The sequence below is a fragment of the Sminthopsis crassicaudata genome, chromosome 3 (assembly GCF_048593235.1).
Source record: "Sminthopsis crassicaudata isolate SCR6 chromosome 3, ASM4859323v1, whole genome shotgun sequence".
NCBI lineage: Eukaryota > Metazoa > Chordata > Mammalia > Dasyuromorphia > Dasyuridae > Sminthopsis > Sminthopsis crassicaudata.
In genome coordinates this window covers 583,196,081-583,221,075 of record NC_133619.1, presented here as the reverse complement: position 1 = coordinate 583,221,075, position 24,995 = coordinate 583,196,081, and the positions used below count along the sequence as shown (strand labels likewise).

General features: G+C 34.7%; 1 protein-coding gene across 1 annotated transcript; it reads right to left on the bottom strand.

Annotated features, from left to right (window-relative positions):
- Nucleotides 1-3,527: 3,527 nt before the first annotated feature.
- Nucleotides 3,528-4,472, bottom strand: LOC141559910 (olfactory receptor 51V1-like). Its single transcript, XM_074297565.1, has one exon. It carries the CDS (start codon nucleotides 4,470-4,472, stop codon nucleotides 3,528-3,530), a length of 945 nt encoding a protein of 314 aa, XP_074153666.1.
- Nucleotides 4,473-24,995: the final 20,523 nt, after the last annotated feature.

Below are 24,995 nucleotides of genomic sequence, written 5' to 3'. Positions count from 1 at the left end.
CTGAGTTTAGTGGTTTTGAGTTGAAATCTTACTGAGTTCCTCTCCCTGTGCTGGGTGAGTGTGACCAGGTCCCTGAAGACTCTAGTATTTTGGGGTTATAGTCTTTACCCTTTGTGTTTATAGCTTCTCTGCTGATCTACTGGCTTGCTGCGAGGACAGAGTAGCTGACATTGTGATAGGGTTCTCACACCAGATTTTTCCACTAGTGGAGAACACCCCTCGCCCCCTTCCTGATTGCTCAGAGTGAGCTGTTCTTTGTGTTTTCACTGCCTATCTGCCTGAGTATGCTCCTGGCCTAGCCACGTTTCATCTCCATGCGTGAGCAAAAACAGACCTTTTCTGGCAAACTTCAAGAATATCTTCTGTTGGTAATTTGTTGTACTCCTAATATTTGTGGGTTCTGACAGTCAAGCACTAATTCAGAGGCTGAGTTTTGTAAAATAAGTTGGGTGTAGAGGAGAGTTCAGAAAAACACATACATCTTCTCTGCTATCTTGACTCCACCTTCCATATGTAAATATTTCTTAGTTGCAACCAGTCTTGGCTTGGGGAAACGATTTCCAATCATGAGTGACTAAAGTGTTGCTACCAGAGGGTGACCTTTTTGGCTGGTGAATTCTGACTTTCTGAGCAGGAGAATTGAGTATATATAACAGAGTGATTAGTCTTCTCCATTAGAACTTTGTTTTCCTTCCTGATGGTAAATGAGAAATAGTTGCTTTGAGGTGCTGATGCTAGATAGGGAACCAAGTTTTCTCCCAACCAATTGCCATGTCTTTTTGCAGCTCCAGGGATCATGGATTTGTTATACCATACAAAGTTAAAAAAAAAGTTTCATTTACATTGTCTCCAAAGTTCATTTTGTGTTCTGTTGTTGTTGTTTTTCAGATAGCTCTGCAAATCTTGCATTCCTATTCTCTCACAACCATTCCATTTACTTTCCCTTGTTGCCTTCTTTCCAAATTGCTTTATACTCTTTTCCTTGTATTTCATTTTTTTTCAACTTCTCTCCCTTCCTTTATTTCTCATTCTCTAAGTTCTTTTTCTCTTTAATTTTGATTTCTCTGTCTCATTAAATCTTTCTGTTTCCCTCCCTTCCTTCTTCCTCTGTTTCCCTAATTTCCCTTTACCTGGCTAATTCATTAGGTTTTCCAGGTTCCTTAGTTTACTTTTTAATCCTTCATCTCTCCCCATTTGAATTAATGAGGTTCTCAAAAGCTTCACAGGTTTTTGTTAAATGATGCAGAATAAAGGGGGGGTAGAGAAATAGAAAAACTTATAGAGAGAAAAGGATACCTCTAAATAGTCTAATGACAGAGTAACATCTAGAAAATAGTAAAAAGAAAGATCAGGAGCAGGTGGGCAATGGTGGATGTAGGGTATTTAGTGGGGAACTGTAAAGAAAAGGACAAAGGTGGAGAATTCAAAACCTATTATTGGAATGTAATCTAGGAATTAATACTGGATGTAGGATGAGATGGAATACAGATGGGTTATCTAGGAAGTTGCTCTTCTCAAAGATTCAGTGTATCCTTCTGCCTGTCTCTTCCACAGTTCCTGGGGAATCGCTTTGTGATCTGACTGACTGAGCACTTTGGCAAGCATTTCATCCCTGAGGTTAAGGTTGCCTGGCAGAAAATCAAACTTGGTGTGGCCAATGCCTGGCCCAATAGTACCATTAATCCCTTATACATCTGGAAGCTTTCAGCTTGCTGAGTCCACTGTGCTCCATGCTGTCCATCTTCTGCAAATGGAAAAAATGGGGTCTGGATATATGGGCATTGCAATGGACAAATAAATTGCATTCAGCCCACTGAACCTCATAGAGTTTTATTGTCTTTCTCTTTGGGGTCATTGAGGAGATAAGAGGAAATGGGAAAGGAGAATTAGAGTAGAGAGAAAATATCTAGAAATATAGGAGATGGGAGGTTCAGAGGTAATGGGATATATATAGACAGATATATTGAATGCTTCTAAAACTAGATTGAATGAAAGTGATTATTAAGAAACAAAAATCTCTTCATTCAGATCTTGGATTGCATTTTTTTAAATCAAGTAGCATTATCTTTGGGTAGGATAGGATTGAACAAATACGGATAAAAACAAGTTGATAAGTTGAGTAAGAAAAGATGAGTCAGAAAAGAATGAAAAAGTATTTAACTATCTGACTCAGAAAGTGCTGCATTTTATTACTATTGTTACTAATAATATTAGTTTTTGTTTTTAGACTAGGTTACAAGATAGAGGAATTGGTGGATTATTGTGTACACAGTTGATCTAGATTTTAATGAAACCTTTAAAAGTTTTTTCCTTCTAATTTTAGGACAATTTTAAAAAATAGGGTCACACAATCACATAACTTAATAAGATACAGAACTACTTGACTAACTTGAATTAGAAAGAGTCAAAATGAAAAAAAGGTTCTACATTGGAGTAAGCCAGGGAGTTGTTATCAATGTTTTTCTGTGTAACAGTTTTATGTAGAGAGAGTCTAGAATGTGATTTTTTTTTTCCTGGAGGGAAAGTGTGAAATTCTTCTTTTCAAACTTCTCTAATTTGCATAAGCATTGCCATTGGGATGGGAAAAAAAGACCATCATGAGGAAGGTAAAAAGCAGTTCCTTATCAATTGCATCCAGATCCTTATAAGTGCATATGAGAAGGTCTAATAAGGAAAAGAGTTTCAATAATCAGTCAGAATGGAATAGAACTGAGGAAGTCAAAGGAAACAATAGAAGAGAATTCAAGGAAGAGTTCAAAAAATAGGATGTGATATTAGTCTGAATGTTATTAGCTATTGGCTACAGGAAGTGATTAAAGAGATATGTATTCTTCCTCTCAATGTGGAGAGGCTTATTAACCATAACATTCCACAATGAGTAAGAGGACAGAATACAGTTCAAAATCTCCCTGCAGTTAAAGGCTGTAGCTTAGGTATAATAAGAAACTAAAAGATGTTAAAGAAAAGAGCTGAGATTCTTCCTTGAAGGGCAAAAGTATGCTAAAATAATAAACAAAAACCTGGACTCCTCAGTGAATGAAGAGGTTGAACTAGCTGATTAAAAGATCCATTAAGAGATTAACAGTTTATCATTTTTTTTCCTCACTAAAGAGTGATCTAATATGAATAGGACTGGTGGAAATTAGATGGCATGTTAGACATACCTGAAAATAATAGGATAGCTGAATTGCAACTATAGTCAAAATATAAAGCAATGATAGAGAGGGAATACACCAAAAAGATAGCAATTCAATGATGTCACTAGAAGTCCTCACTCAGTTGCTCTGTTATGTGAGAAATGAGAATTTTCTATCTATTCATGTGCCCACTACTTCTCACTGTATACCCTGATTGCCTCTTTGTAGTTTTGCAGGGCATTTATGTTACTCTTTCTCTCATCTACTTTCTATATTTGTGGAAGAATGAGGTCATGGTTGATAAGAAATAATTTCTGTTATTTTATTACTGTGATATTTTACTAAATAACTGTTTTGAATGTTATTCTCTGAGCTAAAAGGAATATGTAATTATCTGGCCTGTCTCAGAGAAATCACCTTGATAATTGCCCTGCGGATTTGTTGGGTCTTGATGCTATAGATAATAGGATTCATTAGTGGTGGGAAGAGAATGTACACATTTCCCATCACAATATGTATTATGGGTGAGGAATGCTTAGCAAACCGGTGCACAATGGACAGGCCCAACACTGGGACATAGAAACACAGGACAGCCAGGATGTGAGACACACATGTGTTAATGGCCTTGAGCTGTCCCTTATGGGAAGCAATGGCCAAAACAGAGCGAAAGATCATGGCATAGGAGAGCAGAATGAAGAGGAAGTCTGAGCCCATGGAGAGAAAGATCACAATCAAAGCATAGAAATTGTTGAATTTTGTATTGGAGCAGGAAAGGCGGATCATATCCTGATGCAAACAATAAGAGTGGGAGAGAGTGTTATGGCGGCAGTAGGAGAGCCAAAGCAGTCGTGCAACTGGAGGTATGATAATCATGGTGCTCCGGAGCCCAAGTATTATTGTGATCTTCACCACCCGGGAGCTGGTGAGCTTGGTGGGATACCTCAATGGGTTGGTGATGGCAACAAAACGGTCATAGGCCATGGCAAAAAGCATGGCTGATTCCATGTAGGAGAAGGAATGCACAATATAGAGCTGGAGGACACAGGCGTAGAGGTGGATGCCACGGAGATCAAGCCACAGAACCCCCAGCACTGTGGGCATGGTAGATACACACAGGCCTAGGTCTGTACTCGCCAGCATTGCCAGGAAGTAATACATTGGCTGGTGCAGGGAGGGGTCAGTGCGGACAATGTGGAGGATTGTGGCATTACCCAGTATGGCAGCCAGATAGACTGAGAAGACTGGGATAGAGATCCAGTGGTGGGCCCACTCCAGGCCAGGGAAACCTGTCAGCAGAAAGTTAGAACTCGAATTGATAACCAGTGTAATGGACATGATGTCAGATTTGTAGAGGAAATGTGCTTATATGCACTTGTTAACAAAAGGTAAAATAATTCAGAGTTAAGAGAACTTCTTTACATTTAAAGAGGTCATTCAACCTCTTGTACCACTGTAAGTATGATTTCTATTGTGTAGGTGAAAAATGAGTGCTCAACTTCTTATAGAACCCTCAGGTGAACCTCCCACTCTCTGAAGCAGTTTCTTCCATGTTTATTTATCACAGCCAATTCATCTTGTGTCAGAATGAAACCTATCTCTCTGCAATTTCTATCCTTAGCTCCTTGTTCAAACCTCTGAGGTCAGGAAGAATAAGTCCAATGTTTATACCCATTACAATCCTTCAAATACTTGAAGGTAAATGAACATTTTTTTTTTCAAAAGAATGACTTCCCTCACTTAATACTTCTAATAGAAATGAAATAAAGTAGAGGTGAAGTAAAAGTGATTAAAAAATTAAATGCCTAGAATCTTGGAGGCAAAGTTCCTTACATCAAAATGAAGATGTAAAGTTAATTCTGCTACAGATACTGGCTGTTCTCATCTTCATCTTCCCATCTTCATCCCTGGAGATGTTCCTGAAACTACAGTGGTATGAAGGCAGTAGTCACAGATACATGAAGAGTAGGAATTTGGGAGATATTGGTTTGCCCTGACTGCTTTAAATGGATATAAGGAAGTTAAGGCTATGGACTTTGCCTATTTATGCCTATTCATAAAGTGGTAGTTAAGAGCCACTTCATACTTGCAATGCCATATATCACAATTCCACACAAAGTAATATTGTTGTTTCTTTTCTCTTCAGTCTTTTTTTTACACAAGACTCAAAGCTAAATCTATTTGTCCATAGAGTGATAGTGCAATTCCATTAGTCCACAGACCCCAAGGGAAGAATTTTAAGCATGGAAATGAGTCCTAAAAGAGATCTTAGGCACAGAATCCATGAAGTTTCTTGAAAGAAGATTGGGAGAAAATTTAGACTAGGAAGTGATGAAGGGAAGCATTTCTACAGCCAGTGTCTTGATGACTTGAAGGACAGGACATGCAGCTCTGAGAGAAAATTCATCCAATAACACCCTCTTCTAATTGGAGCCTATCAGTGATGTCTTCTCAGAACAAGCTCCTGTTGGAAGAGTGATAGATTTGTACTTTTATTTTTGTAAAACATTAGTTTATGCCCTCTTCTGTTGTCTTACATGAAGTAAATTCTCTTTTTTTGCCAAGCCCTTCTTTACCTTATTACCATTATGAAAAATCAATTAACCCTTAGCAATTGAGCTTAGTTTTACTACTCTCCTTCAAAAGTATCCTATGGGGTCCAAGATGGCTGAATAAAGGTAAGAACTTGACTGAGTTTTCCCAAATTCTCTTCCAAATAACTTTTAAATAAAGCCTTAAAAGAAATTCTAGAGTTCAAATGCACAATAGTATTGAATGAAATAATTTTTAAGCCTAAGGCATCTTAAAACTTAGGTAGGAAAAATCTATCCCTCTAGAGAGTAGTAGAGCACAGCTCAGCATAGGCTGCACCATAACAGGTCTCTCAGAAAACCAGCAGCAGGCATTGAGGATGAGTGAACTGAAATTGCATCTTGGTTTCCAAAGCTCTCAGCCCATAGATAAACTCTGACTACTGGTCACAAGGAGATTACCAGGGTCCATTGCTGGCATTGGGTGAAGGACTTTGTTGCATTGCATGTTTTCGTGTTTGCATAATACAAACATGGGTACGTCTGGGTCAAAGTCTTGGCTTACCCTTCCAGGGGAAATGACTAAATAAAAAGAATATACAAAAGCTCCTTGAAGAAAAGGACTTTTTAAAAAATAGAATTGGCCAAAAGGAAAAGGAGATACAAAAGCTCAGTAATGAGCTTTTTCTAAACTATTGTTCTATGAGATATATTGAGTAGTAAGATTTTGGAAAAACCTAGAAACGCTTACATGAATTGACGCTAAGTGAAATGAACAGAACCAGGAGAATATTGTACACAGTAATAGCAAGGATTATGGGATGATCAACTCTAATAGACTTAACTCTTTTTGGCAATACAATGATCCAATACTATTCTAAGGTCAGGAAGAATAAGTCCACTTTTTATACCCATTATAATCCTTCAATTACTTTAAGGTAAATGAACATTTTATCAAAAGAATGGTTTCCCTCTAATACTTCTAATAGAAGTGAAGTTAAGCAGAGGTCAAGTAAAAGTTCTTAAAAAATTAAATGACTAGAATCCTGGAGGTATAGTTCCTGACAACAAAATGAAGATGTAAAATTAACTCTGCTGCAGGTACAAGCAGTTCTCATCTTCATCTGTGATGGAAAATGCTATCTACATTCAAAGGATGAACTATGGAGACTGAATGCAGATCAAAGCACACTACTTTCAATAAAAAGCACTACTTTTTTCTTGTGGTTTTTCCTTTTAGTTTGATTTTTCTTTCACAACATGAGTGATATGGGAGTATGTTTAAACAGATTGCTTGCTATCTTGCAGAAGGAGGTGGTAAAGGTGTTAGGGAGAAAAATTTAGATCTCAAAATATTATAAAAATGAATGTTTAAAACTATGTTAACATGTAATGGTGAAAAATAAAATATTATTAAGTGCGGGGGAAGAAAATTGAATTACTCATATTACATATGCTACTGACTTCAGTGGGAAAGGCTGTCTTCAGAAAAAAGTTTCAAATGGGAAATAGGTAATTTGTGATTATTTTTAGAGAATGCAATCACAAATTCCAATTAATTTCCCAGATAAAGTGGTAGAATTTCATTTGATATTGCCCTAACTGTTAAAAATGTGGGAGAAAAAATAATACAAATATGGGCACTTGATTTTTTCTGCCATGGTCTAGAAAAGGAAAAATGATAAAGTAGAAAGAATACCAAACCAGGCATTATGAGACTTGGGAGTGTGAAACCTAAGATTAAGAGGAAGAAAGTAAAGAAGCACCATCTCACTAGGACAAGACAAACTACATCCCAGAATGCTGAAATGATTGAAAGTTCTGAAGACAAGGAAGACGTTTTCAATTGAAATAAAAAACAGGAAGGGATTGAACAAATATGGATAAAATGATATGATTTTCAGATAAATATAAAAAAGAATAAAATAATATCTAGCTATCTGATACTGGACATGCTACATTTTTAATTTTTAGTTCTTAATGATTGGATAAATGCAAGTCCTTTGTCACTACTTCTCAGTGGTTTTTAAAAGTTGATTATAAATGGGAGTTGTAAAAATGATTGAATTTGGCAAATTACTTCATTTTCAAAATCAGAATCCACATACCATGCATCAATGACCTTGAGTATGATTTTCAACAAAATTCTAAAATGTGTTAATAAAAGAATGTTTAGGGAACATCTAGAAAAGTAGGCAAGGACCATCTTCAGCTGTCCTGATCATATATGGCCACTGATTTCAGATTGCTCTGGAAGGGAAAGTAAGGTGGGTTATCTTGCATACCCTTTTCTCACTTAAATACAAATCAATTGCAAGCCACGGCGTCCCTTTCCTAATGTCATGGTCCTCTTCAAGAATGAAAAATAAATAACAAAAACAACAACAACAGCAGCAACTGTAACAGCAGCAACAAGAAAAGAAAACATTAATCAAAAATAACCAGGGTGTCTATGTCTAGAAAGGACCATACCAGACTAATAATGTAAATCTTTGTATTTTGACCAGTTTTCAAAATTGAGGGATTAGAGGATTTCTATAAACATAGCTAATCCAGATTTTAACAAAGCATTTAATACTTTTTTCTAATAGTTTTGGGAAGATGGAAAAAAGTGGGTCATACAATCACAAAACTGGATAAAATATAGAACTAGTTGACTAGCTGGAACTAGAAAGAATGGACTTGGAAAGACTTTTACATTGGAATGACCTAGGGAATTGCCTTTATTATTTTGCTGCTTAACAATTTTATGTAGAGAGACCATTGAAAGACATCAGATTGTGACTGATTAATTGACTGATTGATTTTTAGAAGGGAAGGAAACAGGATAAAATCTTCTTTTTAGTCTTCTCCTACTTGTATAAGTGTTACCATTTGGAATGAAAACAGAACTGAAAGAAGTAGATGCCAAAAAGATCAAACCACAGAACTCCCAGAACTGCAAACTGTAGACATACACAGATCTAGGTTAGCACTTGAAACATCACTCTTCTGTTGAGCATTTTGGAATTATTCTCAAAAGGCAGTTGATTTTGACCAAAAAATTTCAATACTAGATATCCCCAAAAAGATTTAACATGGGGGGTGTGTGGTATGGTAAATCCAATTTACAAATACTCAGAGATATCTCAAGTGAGTATAGAAGTATTTATTTTTAGAATCTTGCAACTTCTCTAAATTGGACTCCAAACTAGTCTAGAGAGGTTAATTTCCAGAGATTGAAATGAGTTATGTAGTCTTGATCATAAGAATAAAGCTTTGAAGTAACATGAACTTATTAAATTTTGACCTGAATTTTATTATGGTCAGTTTTGCAGCTGCTTACAAATATTTACTCTATTTCAATACTTACTCTATTACTCTATTCAAATATTTACTCTAATTTAAATCTGTTATAAATTAAATCTACCTTAATGATTTTATAAGAAACCATATAATCCCCCACAAAGAGATTTGTTTAGATATAAGTAGTTCATTAAACTATAATAACCAAGGAGATTTAGTTTACCTCAAGCTTCCTCAACAAATAGAGATTAGCCAGTTTATAGATCTCTTAGAATATCTCCAGGTTATTAAATAGTTAGAGTCTTCTCTAAGCAGTTAAGGTCCAGGAGATCAGATATTTCTGCCAGAAGAGAAAGTCTTTTGGTCTCCTTCCCAGAGCCTTAATGATTAACAGACCCTTGAAAGTGGGTCTGGAATTATCAAGTTAGAGATCCTCAGTTTGCCCATTATACTCAGGGAGCAACAGAGAGAGACAGAGAGATAGAGACAGAGAGAAAGGTGTCAAAATTTTTTACATGCAATTATGGGAAAAAATGAAAAAAATTAACCACATTTAGAGAGGGCAAAAGGAAACATTCAACACACCACTGTGTTCCCAGACTTGTTATTAGCTACATTCTTTTGGAATGTTTTTTGTCCAGTCTGCAATTATCTTGCTACTTTCGTCTTTGAACCACCTTTAAAAATCCACTTTTCATCAAATCTCTATACTTGGCCCTTAAGCTTCATTGTAGTAGGCTTTTAGTGCCTGGAACGAAGACAGAGAAAGGCAAGAGAGGTACCTAAAGAGAGAATAATGATGAAAGATAGCTAATTAAAGTGGAATTGATTTTTTTTTTAAAATTCTGACTATTCAGAAAACTTACTGAGATTCCTTGGCAGCATCCTTTTCTGCTTTGTAGTTGGAATGGAAGAGATGTCTACCTGAAGAGCAACAGGGAATATTTATCTAAGAGTTCTCTGTGACTAGTGTTGCCCCCAGGAGAAAACTTTCCTTATTTTCATTACAGGCCCTGAGTTTTTAGTGTATAGTGGTATCAGGGGAGAGTTTTGAGGAGTGATTCTGACCTCTTCTGATTTTCTTAGTAATCCATATTGCTTTGTTTTCCCTCTTTCCTATACAATGGCCATCTTTCAAAGTGCATTGCCAAGAGGGCAACCCACTGATTCCCCCTAGAATGCATTTTTGGCTGGGTTTATTTGACCTGGCTCAGTTTGATGCTATCAAAAGGCAACTGGATGGTTTAGTGGATAGGTTCTGGCTTAGACCTTAATTAGGAAGCCCTGCATTAAAATTCTTTCCCAGACTCTTGCTAGCTGAATAATTTTAGACAAGTGACTTAACTACTCTCATCCTGAGTTACCTCATTTTTAAAATGTAGATAATTATGGCCTTGCCTCATTGGATTGTTGTGAGGATAAAATAAGAAAATATATATGCATATATATATACATATATATATGTATATATATATTTCACTTTACAAACTTTAAAATCTTGTATAAATGTTATCTATGTCACTAGGTAGGGACAAGATGAGGAATGAAGTAGAGGGAAATCTAAAGCAACTTCCACTTCCTTTATTCCCATTACCTCCCTCTTCTCCCACGACTTTCCACCCAGCCATTGTCTCAGCTCTTCCAGAATTGTATCATGTATTATTTGTGGACATGAAGAATTGAGGGAAAAGGTTCATTTTTATCTAACAGTTATAAACACTTATAAACATGAAAGTTTCTCCTAGACTTTCACAACTTTTACAATAAAGAAATTCATTGAAGTTTCTAACTTCAGTCTCTTCTACTGTTACATAAATGCATGTTATAATGGATACAGAGTGATTGTTCATGCTTTGTACCACAACTATTCTTCAAAGTTTTCAAGTCATAACCCACCTTCCATTCTCTATTTATTCCCTTCCCTAAATGTAGAAGTTTTGGTGATGGGGATGGTGATGATGTTAGTGATAGGGATGGCTAAATCTAAGAAGTCAAACTTCAGGTTAAGAGGATTAAAATATGAGGGTAGGAATTTGTCTATGTCAGGTTTAGATGAGGAAGGCCTAAGACTTCCAAGATTGTCTTATTCATCTTTATTTATTCCAATGATTCCATTTATAAGCCTAGAATCTGTGCTTAGACTAGATGCTCTAAGATGCCATGAAATTTCAGTGAATTATAAGCTCTATAGAATCACAAAATATTAGGTTTGGAAGGGAACTTAAAAATCATATAGATATTGAACAGGAGTTATGTGATAATGACTATAAGTGGCTACTCTCCCTCGAGCTAAATCAGTGAGGGAGAAAAATTCATTAAGCTCTAAGACAGACTATGTTTCTCTCTCTCTCTCTCTCTCTCTCTCTCTCTCTCTCTCTCTCTCTCTCTCTCTGTCTCTTCTCTCTCTGTCTCTCTCTGTCTCTCTCTGTCTCTCTCTGTCTCTTCTCTCTCTCTCTTCTCTCTGTCCTCTCTCTCTCTCTCTCTCTCTCTCTCTCTCTCTCTCTCTCTCTCTCTCTCTCTAGGGCTGTGGAGGACAGATCTAATTATTAGGTGGAACAAAAATCTTTCATTGTGCATTTTCTATCTATTATTTCTCTATCTACCCTCCAGAGTTAAGAAAGATAAATCTAATTCTTCTTCTTTCCTAAGGATATACCTAAGGATAACTATCTTGTTCTCCCAATTCTTGTCTCCAGGCTTAACATGCTGTTTCCTCAATAAATGCTTGTATGGCATAGGCTCAAGCCCCCTTGTCCAGTTTCTAAGTTCAACTCCATAGTTATCCACATCCTTCATAAAATTTGGTGTCTAAGACTGAACAAAACACTACAGATATTGTTAAACCAACACAGTGCAGCTGTTTTGTAAATAATGTACTCAGTTATTTAGAATTGATGTCTTGGAAGCTCCACACCACCCCCTTGTGGTGAAGGTCTGACACTGAATAGTGTTCATTCTAATTTTAGATGTGCAACTAAATTATTAAATCGAAGATTCATAATTGTTCAGGGAGATTAAGTACTCTCATTCCTTCTATATATGATAAACTTATCACATCATTTACCAATAGTTTTTAAGGTCTTAGGGAAAATTTGAACCTTACTAAATTTATCATCATATTGGGAAAAGGGCAGTGAAGGAAGACAATTTCATTGAAGTGTTTTGCTCACAGCCACACAGGTAGTTAAGTGTCAATTGATGAAGGGCACAATTGAACTCTGACTCTGACTTCAGGACTACACACACAGACACACAGATAGATAGATAGATAGATAGATAGAGAGAGAGAGAGAGAGAGAGAGAGAGAGAGAGAGAGAGATGAAATTCTCATTTGTGCATTATAATGTTTATTTTTTGTTATTGGTCATTAAGTTTACATTTTTTAAATAAAAAAGGAAATGGAAAACTAAGTTCTCATTATCATTTCCACTACAGATCTTATGCCATTAAAGGAAAGACTTTTATGTGGATAGGAGTCCTGAAAGCTGCTTACCCATATTTAAAAAGGACTATGGTCATTGAGAGAGGACCCCAGACACTTCACAGACATGCAAAGGGCTTCATAATCTTCTCCTAAGGGGAATGTAGGTGGGTAAACCATTGAAACAAAATTATGAAGATCCAAAAGTACAGATCTCTCTCACTTTATTCAATAGTAATTTTTGACAATCTAGACATCATGACACTTAGCTGTGAATTCCAGCTTTGCTACCAGGCGATTAACTCTACAATATTGAATAAATCTGTTGCCTTTTTTGAGCTTTGTTCTGCTTGTTTTGTAAAATGAAGTAAAGTCATTGTAATGGAAGCCTGGTTAATTATTTCTTAGAGCATGCTCAAATCTCCCCTTTCCTGGTGGGTTATATAGAGCATATGTAAATATTTCCAATCTTCAAGAAATCTAACATGTGCATTGGCTTAGGGAAACTACTTCCAATCATGAGTGACTAAATGGTTGATACTAAAGGATTACAAACATTGTTTTGGCTGTGATACAGATGAATTTTGAGTTCCTGAGCAGGATAATTAAGTATACATAAGAAAGAGTGATCTGTCTTTTCCAATGGACCTTTGTTTATTTTCCTTCCTGGTGGTGCTTTGAACTGCTGATGGTAGAAAGGGAACCAACTTTTCTCCCAACCAGTTGTCATGTATTTTCATAGCTCTAGGGCTCATGGATTTTTTTCTTCCACACAAAGTAAAAAAAGGTTTCATTTAGATTTTCTCCAAAGTTGATTTTGTGCTCTAATATTCTGTTATTAATTTTCAGATAGCTCTCCAAATCCTGAACTCCTACTCTCTCACTTTCCCTTGTTGCCTTCTTTCCAAAGTGCTTTATATACTCTTTTCCTTGTTTTTTATTGTTTCCAACTTCTCTGCCCCTCCTTCATTTCTCATTCTCCCCTTATTAAGTTCCTTTTCTCTTTAATTTTGACTTTTCTGTCTCATCAAATCTTTTTTTCTGTTTCCTAATTAAATTACTTTTCTCTTTAATGTTGACTTCTCTGTCTCAATAAGTTTTTCTCTGTTTCCCTCTCTTCCCTTTTCCTCTGTTTCCCTAATTTCCCTTTACCTGGCTAGTTCATTATGTTTATCAGGTTCTTTAATTTATTCTTTAATCCTTTATCTCTCCCCTTTAGAATTGAAGAGATTCTCAAAAGTTTTACTGCCCTTTGCTAGAGGATGCAGAATAAAGGCAGGGATGGGGGGAGGGTAATATGAAAACTTATGGAGAGATAAGGATACCTCCTAATAGTCTAATGCTGGAGTAACATCTAGAGAACAGTAAAAAGAAAGATCAGGACCTGGTGTACAATGGAGGACATAGAGTATTTGGTGAAGCATTGTAAAGAAAAGGACCAGCTGTAGAATTTAAAACCCATTTTTTGAACATAATCCAGGAAATAAGACTGGATATGGGATGAGATGGAATATAGATGGGTTGTCTAGGAAGTGGCTGTTCTCAAAGATTCATTTTATCTTTCTCCTTATCTCTTTTATGGCTCCTGGGAAACATCCTTTTGATCTGCCTGACAGCACTTTGGAAAGGATTTCACCATTGAGATTCGGTTTGTTTGGCAAATATTCGAAGCTGGCGTGACCAATGCCCTGGTCCCATAAGTACCACTAAGTCTCTATGCATCTGGGGGCTTTCAGCCTGCTGAGTCCACTCTATTCTATGCTGTCCATCTTCTGCACATGGAATTTCTGCATAACAGAGACAATAGTAGTAGACTTAGAAGGTATCACAGAAGTCATGTAGTCCATTTCATTCCTAATGTGTGAACTTCCTCTACAAAATTTCTGTCCTGTGATTACACAGCTTCCATATAGCAACCACTAGTCATAGATAATTTTTGATTCTTTTTAGAAACTGCTAATTAATATGTTTTTTCTTCCATATATTGATCCAAATATAGCTTCTTTGGACATAATGATCCTACTTATACAATCTGGGACTAAGCAGAACAAGCATAATCTCCTTTCTACATGTCAATCCTTTTTATAGGTAAGAAAATTGTCTTTTCTATTTTTGTCCATTTCTTCAGAATAATAATATCTATTCCCTTTATTGAAATAATTTTAAGTTCTTATTGTTATGACCTCATCTTGACACATTTAAGTTAATATTGTTCTTAAATATGGTACTCAGATGGTCAGCCCATTGTAAATGTAATTTGAACAAGGAAGAATAAATGGCTATCAGTTCTTCTTCTCTTGATACTATCTATTTAATCCCAAATCACACTTAAATATCAGTTTCAAGAATGCTCTATAGACATGTTTCTCTCACTCTAAATATCATAGAATCCAAGACTTGCCTAAGTAGAATGGAACTCGGGAGCCAGCTAGTCCTATCTGCATTGAAACAAGAATTCCTTACATAAATATATATAACAAACATTCTTCTAACATTTGAATGGAAACCACAATGGTCAAAAATGCCATTGCTTCCTGAGGCAGCCTATTCTCCTTTGGGAAATCTTTAATTGTAAGTAACCTTTTTTCTTTGTATAGAGAATAAATCTGCCTATCCGTTTGTCGCTGGATTAGCCAGTTAGCTATTCTTTCTCTCACCATGATTCTGAATTTACCTGGGCCAGATTTGACTCTGGGGGCCTGATATCAAGGTGAGATCAGTCCCTCTTTCCTTATATCCCTACAGGTCTGTTCTAAAACAGTAATTCTCAATTTTTTTTCATTTTAGGTTGCCTAATACTATTTAATATTACTGAGTATGCCTAAATAAAGCTTTTAAAATATAGATTAGATCTGTCAATATTTTTAATATCAGAAACTGAAGGTTATCATTTTCATTATTATTGTTGAGGTTATTTTTGTTGTTTTCACCTCCCAGCTCATCTGAGAGGAATTGAGAGATCCTAAGGGATTTCCAGCCTATAATTTGAGAATTGGTGTTCTAGAAAATTTTTGAAATAAAATTTAGTTATAACTCCTGATCAAGATTTCATCAAAAAGAGATACTAAACTCAATTATTAAAAAAAAATATTATAACTTTTTATTGACAGTACATGTGCAAGGGTAATTTTTTACAATATTATCCCTTGCACTCACTTCTGTTCTGATTTTTCCCTTCCCTCCCCCCATCTCCTCCCCTAGATGGCAGACAGTCTTATGTAAAGTTCTCATTGTCTCTCAGTTGTAATCCTTCTCTGGGAGGAGGTTTATTTTCTCTGTGAATCTTTTTTTTTTTGTCCCCTTCACTTGAGAATCCACAGGACGTCTTTTCCTTGTCCAATCCAGAACTCTTTGTCCAGGTCACAGTCCGAACTCTGGCCCAGACTCAACTCTCTCCTTGCTCAATGGTGTCTTCTTTTATCCTCCCAGAGAATGGGCATGTGAGAACGCAAGGACTTGTGGGAAAATTATTTCTACCAATGAACTTGCTCCTTTTAAACATGCAAGCTCCTCCCCAGCAGCCCAAAGGGGTAAAACTCCCCTGAAACTAGGGAACTAGAGAATTGTTAAGTATTGACTTAGCACTTAGTAAGAACCTAATATCTCATTATCTCATTAGCACTTAGTAAGAACCTAACAGTCTTATGCATGTTAAATATGTTATAGTATAACCTAGATACAATATATGTGTGCAGAACTGAACAGTTCTCTTGTTGGACAGGAAGAATTAGATTCAGAAGGTAAAAATAACCTGGGAAGAAAAACAAAAATGCAAACAGTTTACACTCATTTCCCAGTGTTCTTTTTCTGGATGTAGCTGATTCTGTCCATCATTGATCAATTGGAACTGAATTAGATCTTCTCTTTGTCGAAGAGAACCACTTCCATCAGAATACATCCTCATAGAGTATTGTTGTTGAAGTGTATAATGATCTCCTGGTTCTGCTCATTTCACTCAGCATCAGTTCATGTAAATATCTCCAAGCCTCTCTGTATTCATCTTGCTGGTCATTTCTTACAGAACAATAATATTCCATAACATTCATATACCACAATTTACCCAACCATTCTCCAATTGATGGGCATCCAATCATTTTACAGTTTCTAGCCACTATAAAAAGGGCTACCACAAACATTTTGGCACATGCGGGTTCCTTTCCCTTCTTTAGTATCTCTTTGGGATATAAGCCCAGTAGAAACACTGCTGGATCAAAGGATATGAACAGTTTGATAACTTTTTGGGCATAATTCCAAATTGCTCTCCAGAATGGTTAGATTCGTTCACAACTCCATCAACAATGCATCAGTGTCCCAGTTTTCCTGCATCCCCTCCAACATTCATCATTATCTTGTTCCTGTCATCTTAGCCAATCTGACATGTGTGTGGTGGTATCTCAGACTAGTTTTAATTTGCATTTCTCCGAACAATAGTGATTTGGAAAACTCTTTCATATGAATGGAAATAATTTCATTTTCATTATCTGAAAATTATCTCTTCATATCCTTTGACCATTTATCAATTGGAGAATGGCTTGATTTCTTATAAATTATTTATAATAACAAAAATAATAATTTTCTCATTACCTACTCTAATTCCTTTAATCTCTTTCTTGACTCTTCTTGCTGAGGCTAGCGTTTCTAATACAATATTGAATAATAATGGTGATAGTGGACAACCTTGTTTCACTCCTGATCTTAGTGAGAAAGGTTCCAGTTTATCCCCTTTACATATGATGCTTACTGATGTTTTAAGTATATGATCCTGACTATTTTAAGGAAAAGTCTATTTATTCCTATACTCTCAAGTGTTTTTATTAGGAATGGATGTTGGATTTTATCAATGCTTTTTCTGCATCTATTGAGATGATCATGATTTTTTGTTAATTTGGTTAGTAATTATATTATACTGATTATTATATTGATTATACTGATATATATATATATATATATATATATATATATATATATATATATATATGTAATACTGATATACCAATTATACTGATACTTTTCCTAATATTGAACTAGCCCTGCATTCCTGGTATAAATCCCACTTGGTCATAGTGTATTATCCTGGGGATGATTTTCTGTAATCTTTTTGCTAATATTTTAAGATTTTTAACATCAATATTCCTTAGGGGGATTGGTCTATAATTTTCTTTCTGTTTTCAATCTACCTGGTTTAGGTATTAGTACCATGTCTGTGTCATAAAAGAAATTTGGTAGGACTCATTCAATCCCTATTTTTTTCAGATAATTTATATAGCATTGGAGTTAATTGCTCTTTAAATGTTTGGTAGAATTCACATGTAAATCCATCTGGTCTGGGGAATTTTTTCTTGGGGAGATGATTAATAGCTTGTTCTATTTCTCTTTCTAAGATAAGACTGTTTAACCAATTTACTTCTTCTGTTAATCTGGGTAAGCTATATTTTTGAAGGTATTCTTCCTTTTCATTTAAGTTATCGAATTGATTGGCATAAAGTTGGGCAAAATAACTCCTAATTATTGCCCTTATTTCCTCTTCATTAGTGGCAAGTTCTCCCTTTTCATTTTTAAAACTAACAATTTGATTTTCCTCTTTCCTTTTTTTTTTTTTAATAAGATTTACTAAGGGTTTATCTATTAGTTTTTTTTCCATAAAACCAAATCTTAATTTTATTAATTTTATTAATATTTTATTAATTCAATAGTTTTTTTTTTACTTTCAATTTTATTTATCTCTCCTTTATTTTTTAGAATTTCAAGTTTAGTGTTTGACTGGGGGGTTTTAATTTGTTCCTTTTCTAGCATTTTTAGTTGTAAACCCAATTTATTGACCTTCTCTTTCTCTATTTTATGCAAGTAGGTCTCTAGAGATATAAAATTTCCCCTTATTACCACTTTGGCTGAATTCCACACATTTTGGTATGATGTCTCATTATTGTCATTTTCTTGGGTGAAGTTATTAATTATGTCTATGATTTTTCTGTTTCACCCAATCATTCTTTAGTATGAGATTATTTAGTTTCCAGTTATTTTTTGTCTATTTTTCCATGGCTTTTTATTGAATGTAATTTTCATTCCATGATGGTCTAAAAAGGATGCATTTACTACATCTATCTTACTACACTTGAATTTGAGGTTTTTATGTCCTAATATATGGTCAATTTTTGTATAGGTTCCATGAACTGCTGAGAAGAAAGTGTACTCCTTTCTGTCTCCATTTAGTTTTCTCCAAAGATCAATCATATCTAACATTTCTAGTATTCTATTTACCTCTTTGACTTCTTTCTTATTTATTTTGTGGTTTGATTTATCTAATTCTGAGAGTGCAAGGTCGAGATCTCCCACTATTATAGTTTTGCTGTCTATTTCTTTTTGCAGCTCTCTTAATTTCTCTTTTAAGAATTTAGATGCTACACCACTTGGTGCATATATGTTTAATATTGATATTGCTTCATTATCTATGCTAACCTCTAGCAAGAGATAGTGCTCTTCTTTATCTCTTTTAATTAGATCAATTTTTGCTTTTGCTTCATCTTTATAGCTACCCCTGCTTTTTTGACTGAAGCATGGTAGATTCAGCTCCAACCTTTTATCTTAACTCTGTATGCATTGCCCTTCTTCAGTGTGTTTCCTGTAAACAACATATTGTAGGATTCTGGCTTTTAATCCAGTGTGCTAACCACTTCCTTTTTATGGGATAGTTTACCCCATTCACATTTATGGTTAAAATTATCAATTCTGTATTACTTGCCATCTTGTTAACCCCTACTTATGCTTTTCTCCATTCCATCCTCCTTATCCCCCTCCTCAGTATTAAACTTGTGAGCACCACTTGCTTCTCACATATCTCCCTTTTTACTATCCCTCCCCCACCTTAGAGTTCCTGCCCTATTTTACCTCTTTTTCTCCCAATTCCTTTATTCCCTTCTGCTTAGCTTACCCCTTCCCTTTTCACTTTTCCACTCCCACTTTTCAATGAGGGTGGAAGAAGTTTCACCATAAGTCAAATATGTCTAATATTGTTCTCTTTAAGCCAATTCTGATGTGAGTAAGATACACACTATGTTCACTCCCCTCCATTTGTTCTCTCAGATACAATAGTTTTCCTTTGTCTCTTCATGAGATGTAGAACCCCCACTTTACCCTTTTTCTAGTACAATTTCCTTTCTACCACTAGTTTCTAGAACAAATTATACATGTGTTCTTTATATATCTTCATACTAGAAATATAGTTCCCAAGATTTCTTTTTTACCTTTTTAGGTTTGTCTTGAGTTCTATATTTGGAGATCAAACTCTTTTTTTAGTTCCATTTTTTTCATCAGAAATAGATGAAATTCACTTATTTCATTGAATGTCCATCTTCTTTCCTGGAAAAAATGCTCATTTTGGCTGGGTTAAATTATTTTTGGTTCATACCAAGTTCTTTAGCCTTTCAGAATATCAGATTCCAGACTCTTCAGTCCTTTAATGTGGATCCTGCTAGATTCTGGATAATCCTTATTGTGGCTCCTTATATTTAAATTGATTTTTTTTCTAGCAGCTTGTAATATTTTTTCCCTTGGTCTGATAGTTCTGGAACTTAGCCACTATATTTCTTGGGGTTTTGATTTTAGGGTCTCTTTTAGTAGGTGACTGATGAATTCTTTCAATTCCTATTTTACCTTCTGTTTCTATAACATCTGGGCCGTTCTCTTTGATACTTTCCTGGAAAATAGTGTCCAGGCTCTTTATTTATCATATTTTTTCAGGGAGTCCAGTACTTTTCAGATTGTCTCTCCAAGATCCCAAGAAGGTATTTGACATTTTTTTCTAATTGTTTCATTTTTATTTTCTTTCTTTCTTTATTTATTATTTTGGTTTTGTTTGACTGATTCTTGGTGTTTCCTCAAGTCATACAATTCCATTTGTTCAATTCTGATTTTCAATTAATTATTTTCTTTACTCACCTTTTTTATATCTTTTTTCTAATTGTCCAATTGAGTTTTTAAGTAAGTTGTTTTGTTCTATGGATTTATTTTTCCATTTTGCCAATTTTATTTTTTAGAGAGCTATTTTTTTTTCCAATTCACTAACTCCTTTTTTCAAGGATTTGATTCTGTCTTTAAATGAGTGGGATGAGTTATCCAGACTCTCTTGTCATGATTCCCTTTCTGCCTTTTTAATTTCTTCTATGAGAGTCTTGTATGTTGAGGACCAAATCATATCCCCCTTTGGGGATTCATCTGCAGACAGTCTGTTTTTAGTCTCCTTAGAGCTTAAAATCTGTTCTCTATTCATATAGAAGCTATCAATAGTTAAAGTCCGTTTTAATTTTTTGCTCATTTTGTCAAAGAAGAATCAAAGAAAACAAACTAGCAAAATAACAAATGCAGTCTGCTTTTTTTTGGGGGGAGGGGGCTGAATGGTATTACCAAGCTTCCCCTAAAGACTGGGGGGGGGGACAGCAGTGAGGCACTAGCAGGACAGCAATGGCTGCACTGCATCTGTGCTCTGAGACTCCGAGACTCTGAGAGCATGCTGAGACACTCCGGGTGGGTGTGGCCAGGTCCCAAGAAACCCTAGCTTTTTGGGGTTATAGTATTTACCTCCTTTCTTTACAGCTCCTTTCCTGATTTACTGGCTTGCTGCCAGGTCAAAGTATCCACACTGGTAAAGTTCTCCCTGCAGAGATGGCTGAGATCACACCCCACACTCCTCAATCAGCTCCATACTCTCACAGTCTTTTGTGCTGCCATTGCCTGACTGCCTTCAATCAGCACCCAATCTAACGGTCCCCACCTGTGAGCAAAAACAGACCTTTTCTAGTGAATTTCAAGAATATCTTCTATTGGTATTTTTTTTTCCAGAGCACTGGGGCCTTGTAATGAAACAAATTCTGAGAGCAAAGACAGAGATTAAGTAGATGTGTGTGTCCTCTTTGCCATTTTGGCTGGAAATCTAAACTCCTCAATTATTATAAAAGCACTCAAGTATGATATGAGTATCAGGTATAAAACTATTTTTATTTTATTCACTATACACACGTTATAACATGTAAAGGACAATTATACTTACTATGCTTCCCTTAAGAGTTAAAGACACATTATGAAATTTCTACACAAATATTTTCCATTTGTGATGGATTGGTTATGACCAAGTCTTTTACAATGATATCAGAATAGCCTCCTTAAGGAATAAATTTAATCTTCTACATATAGGATCCTCCTATTTTTTTTCCTCTTTTTTATTAATTTTATAATTATAACTTTTTTTTTAACAGTACATATGCATAGGTAAATTTTTTTTTTACAACATTATCCCTTATACTCCCTTCTGTTCTGAGTTTTTCCCCTCCTTCCCTCCATTCCCTCCCCTAGATGTCAGGCATTCCCATACATATTAAATATCTTATAGTATATCCTATATATCCTGTGCAGAACTGAATTTTTTGTTGTTGTTGTTGCAAAGAAAGAATTGTATTTGGAAGGTAAAAATAATCTGGGAAGAAAAACAAAAAACAAAACAAAACAAAAAAAATGCTCACAGTTTACACTCATTTTCCAGTGTTCCTTTTCTGGGTGTAGCTGTTTCTGTCTATCATTGGATCCTCCTATTGATTATCCTTTTCTGAGGATCACTATTAAGGAAATCTTCTTACAGAATAAAACTCAGGAATATTCAGGCTCTGGAACTCTTGAATGTGGGAGTATATACAAGGTAAATCCGAGGCTTGAAATATTCCTTCTCAAGGTTGTTAGTTTCCCCCTGAAGGGGAAAAAGAAATTTGGTAGTGATTGGATGAAAATCTCAAGAATGTAAATCTCAGACTCAATGAAGCAAGTACAAGTTTCATGTCCTAATCTCCTACAAATCACCTTTTTTTTGCTACTGAGGTAGCGAGCATATCCTTGTGTACTATGAAGTGTAAGGCAAAAATGAAAAGAATCTATGAAAGGAAAAAAATTTAAAAGAGGTTGACCATTTCACAGCTTATTCTGATAGACAATAGAGGGGTAGTTTTGTCTGCCATCCTCAATTTCCAGTTACTGTAAATGACCAGAGACATTCTCCACTGTAGCTGCATGTCCTATAATTTCATGAAACTGAAAGAGGAAGTCATCAAATTGATATGCCCATTGTATAAGTTATGCCTCATGTTCCTGGTTCTGTCCTTCAAGACAATTTGATTTTCTTTGAAAATATAAACACATCCCTGCTTATGAGTGCATACGCATATAGGAAAAAAGGGTATATGTGTATATAAGTATAAATCTATTCATATTTGTACTTACATAAGCAAATATACACATATGTAAAATATAACTATTTATATTTATTGATGAAGGTATATTCCACCATCAGAACCATTATTTTTTCTTGTGTTTTCTTTAACTCAAGTGAAGAATTTCACATTTATTTAAATTCAATTCAATTTTAATTAAACTAATGTCATTTAAATTAATAATAATAAAATAATGATAATAAAATTAATAATAATTACATTTATTTAATACTTTAATGTTTGTGAATAATTTTATATACAATATCTCATATGACTCATACAACAACCCTGTGAGTTAAATAGTAGGAAATTGTTAGCATCTTATTAATCATGAGACAATGGAGTCAGAAAATTTTAGCAATCTTTCAATGGTCATGTGTTAAATGAGTGACAACAGAGACCACTTTTCTCTAAGCCAAGAATGTTAGTTGCTATAAAAAATGACTCATCTGAAAAAATTCTTAATTTGCCATTTTAAGTGTTCTTTGAAGCATTGTGGCACCTGCATATTTTATAACCTAGTCAAAATGTAAGGGGATACATAGAAAAAGAGACAGACTATATATATAGATATAGATATAGATATAGATATAGATATAGATATAGATATAGATATAGATATAGATATAGATATAGATATAGATATAGATAGATAGATAGATAGATAGATATAGATATAGATATAGATAGATAGATAGATGGATAGATAGATAGATGATAGATGGATGGATGGATGGATGGGTGAATAATAGATAGATGGTTTGGATGAATATATAGATAAATAGATAGATAAATAGACAAAAATTAATGGCTCCTAAAGCTAGATTGGATGAATCTGATTGTTAATAAACAAAAATATTTTCATTGAAATATTGGATTGTATACATATTTTTTCAAGTAGCATATTTAGATAAGAAAGGACTGAACAAATATGGATAAAACAAGTTAATGAGTTGAGGAAGAAAGGAATGAAAGAGTATTTAATTCAGAGAGTTACTATTACTATTGTAGAAAATTACTACTAGTACTAATAATGTTTGCTTTGTTTTAGACCAGGTTACAAGACAGAGGAATTGGGGGATTAAGGTATATATAATTGATCTAGATTTTAATGAAATATTTTTAAAAATTTTCTTGTAATTTTAAGAAGATTGAAAAAAATTGGGTCACAAAAATCACATAAATAGATAAGATACAGAACTGCTTGAATAACTTCAATTAGGAAGAGTCAAATTGAAAGAGTTTCTACATTGGAGTAAGCCAGGGAATTGTTCTAAACATGTTTACTGTTTAACAGTTTTATGTAGAGAGAGTCTAGAAGGTGATTTTTCTTTTTCCTGGATGGAAACTGTAAAGTTCTTCTTTTCAATCTTCTCCAACTTACATAAGTGATGCCATTCAGATGGGTGAAAAAAACCATAATGGATAAGGTAAAAAGCAGTTCCTTGACAATTTCTTCCAAATCCTTATAAGTATATGGTATAATAAGGTCTAATAAGTAAAAAAAAGAGTTCCCAACAATCAGTAAGAATGGAATAGAACTGAAGAAGTCAAAGGAAAAAGTAGAAAAGAATTCAAGGAAGAGTTCAAAAAATAGGATGTGATCTTAATCTGAATGTTATTAACCACTGCATGCAAGAACTGATTAAAGAGATATTATTCTTTCTCTCAATGAGGAGAGGCTTATTAACCACAACATTCCACAGTAGATAAGAGGACAGAACAGCAGATGGTACTCAAAATCTCACTGCAGTTAAAGACTGTAGCTTAGGTACAATAAGAAACTAAAAGATCTTAAAGAAAAGAATTAAGATTCTTCCTTGAAGGGCAGAAGTATGCTAAAATAACAAACAAAAAAACTGGACTCCCCAGTGAATGAAGAAAGAGATTGAACTAGCTGATTAACAGATCCATTAACAGATTAACAATTTAACAATTTTTTTTCTACAAAAGAGTGACCTGCTAATATTAATAGAACTGGTGGAAATTGAATGGCATGTGAGACAAACCTGAAAATAATATGATATCTGAATTGCCACTATAATCAAAATAAAAAGCAATGACAGAGAGGGAACATACCCACAAGACAGCAATTTAATGAAGTCAGTAGAAGACCTCAATAAGTTGCTTTGTTATGTGAGAAATAAGAATTTTTTTATCCATTCATGGACCTAGCACTTCTCACTGTGTATCCTGACTATCTCTTTGTAGCTTAACAGGGCATCTATGTTATTCTCTTCTCAATAAATGTATCTATATTTGTGGAAGAATGAAATCATGGCTCATAAGAAATAGTTTCTGTTATTTTATTACTACAATATTTCACCAAATAACTGTATTGAATGTTATTCTCTGAGCTGAAGGGAATATGTAA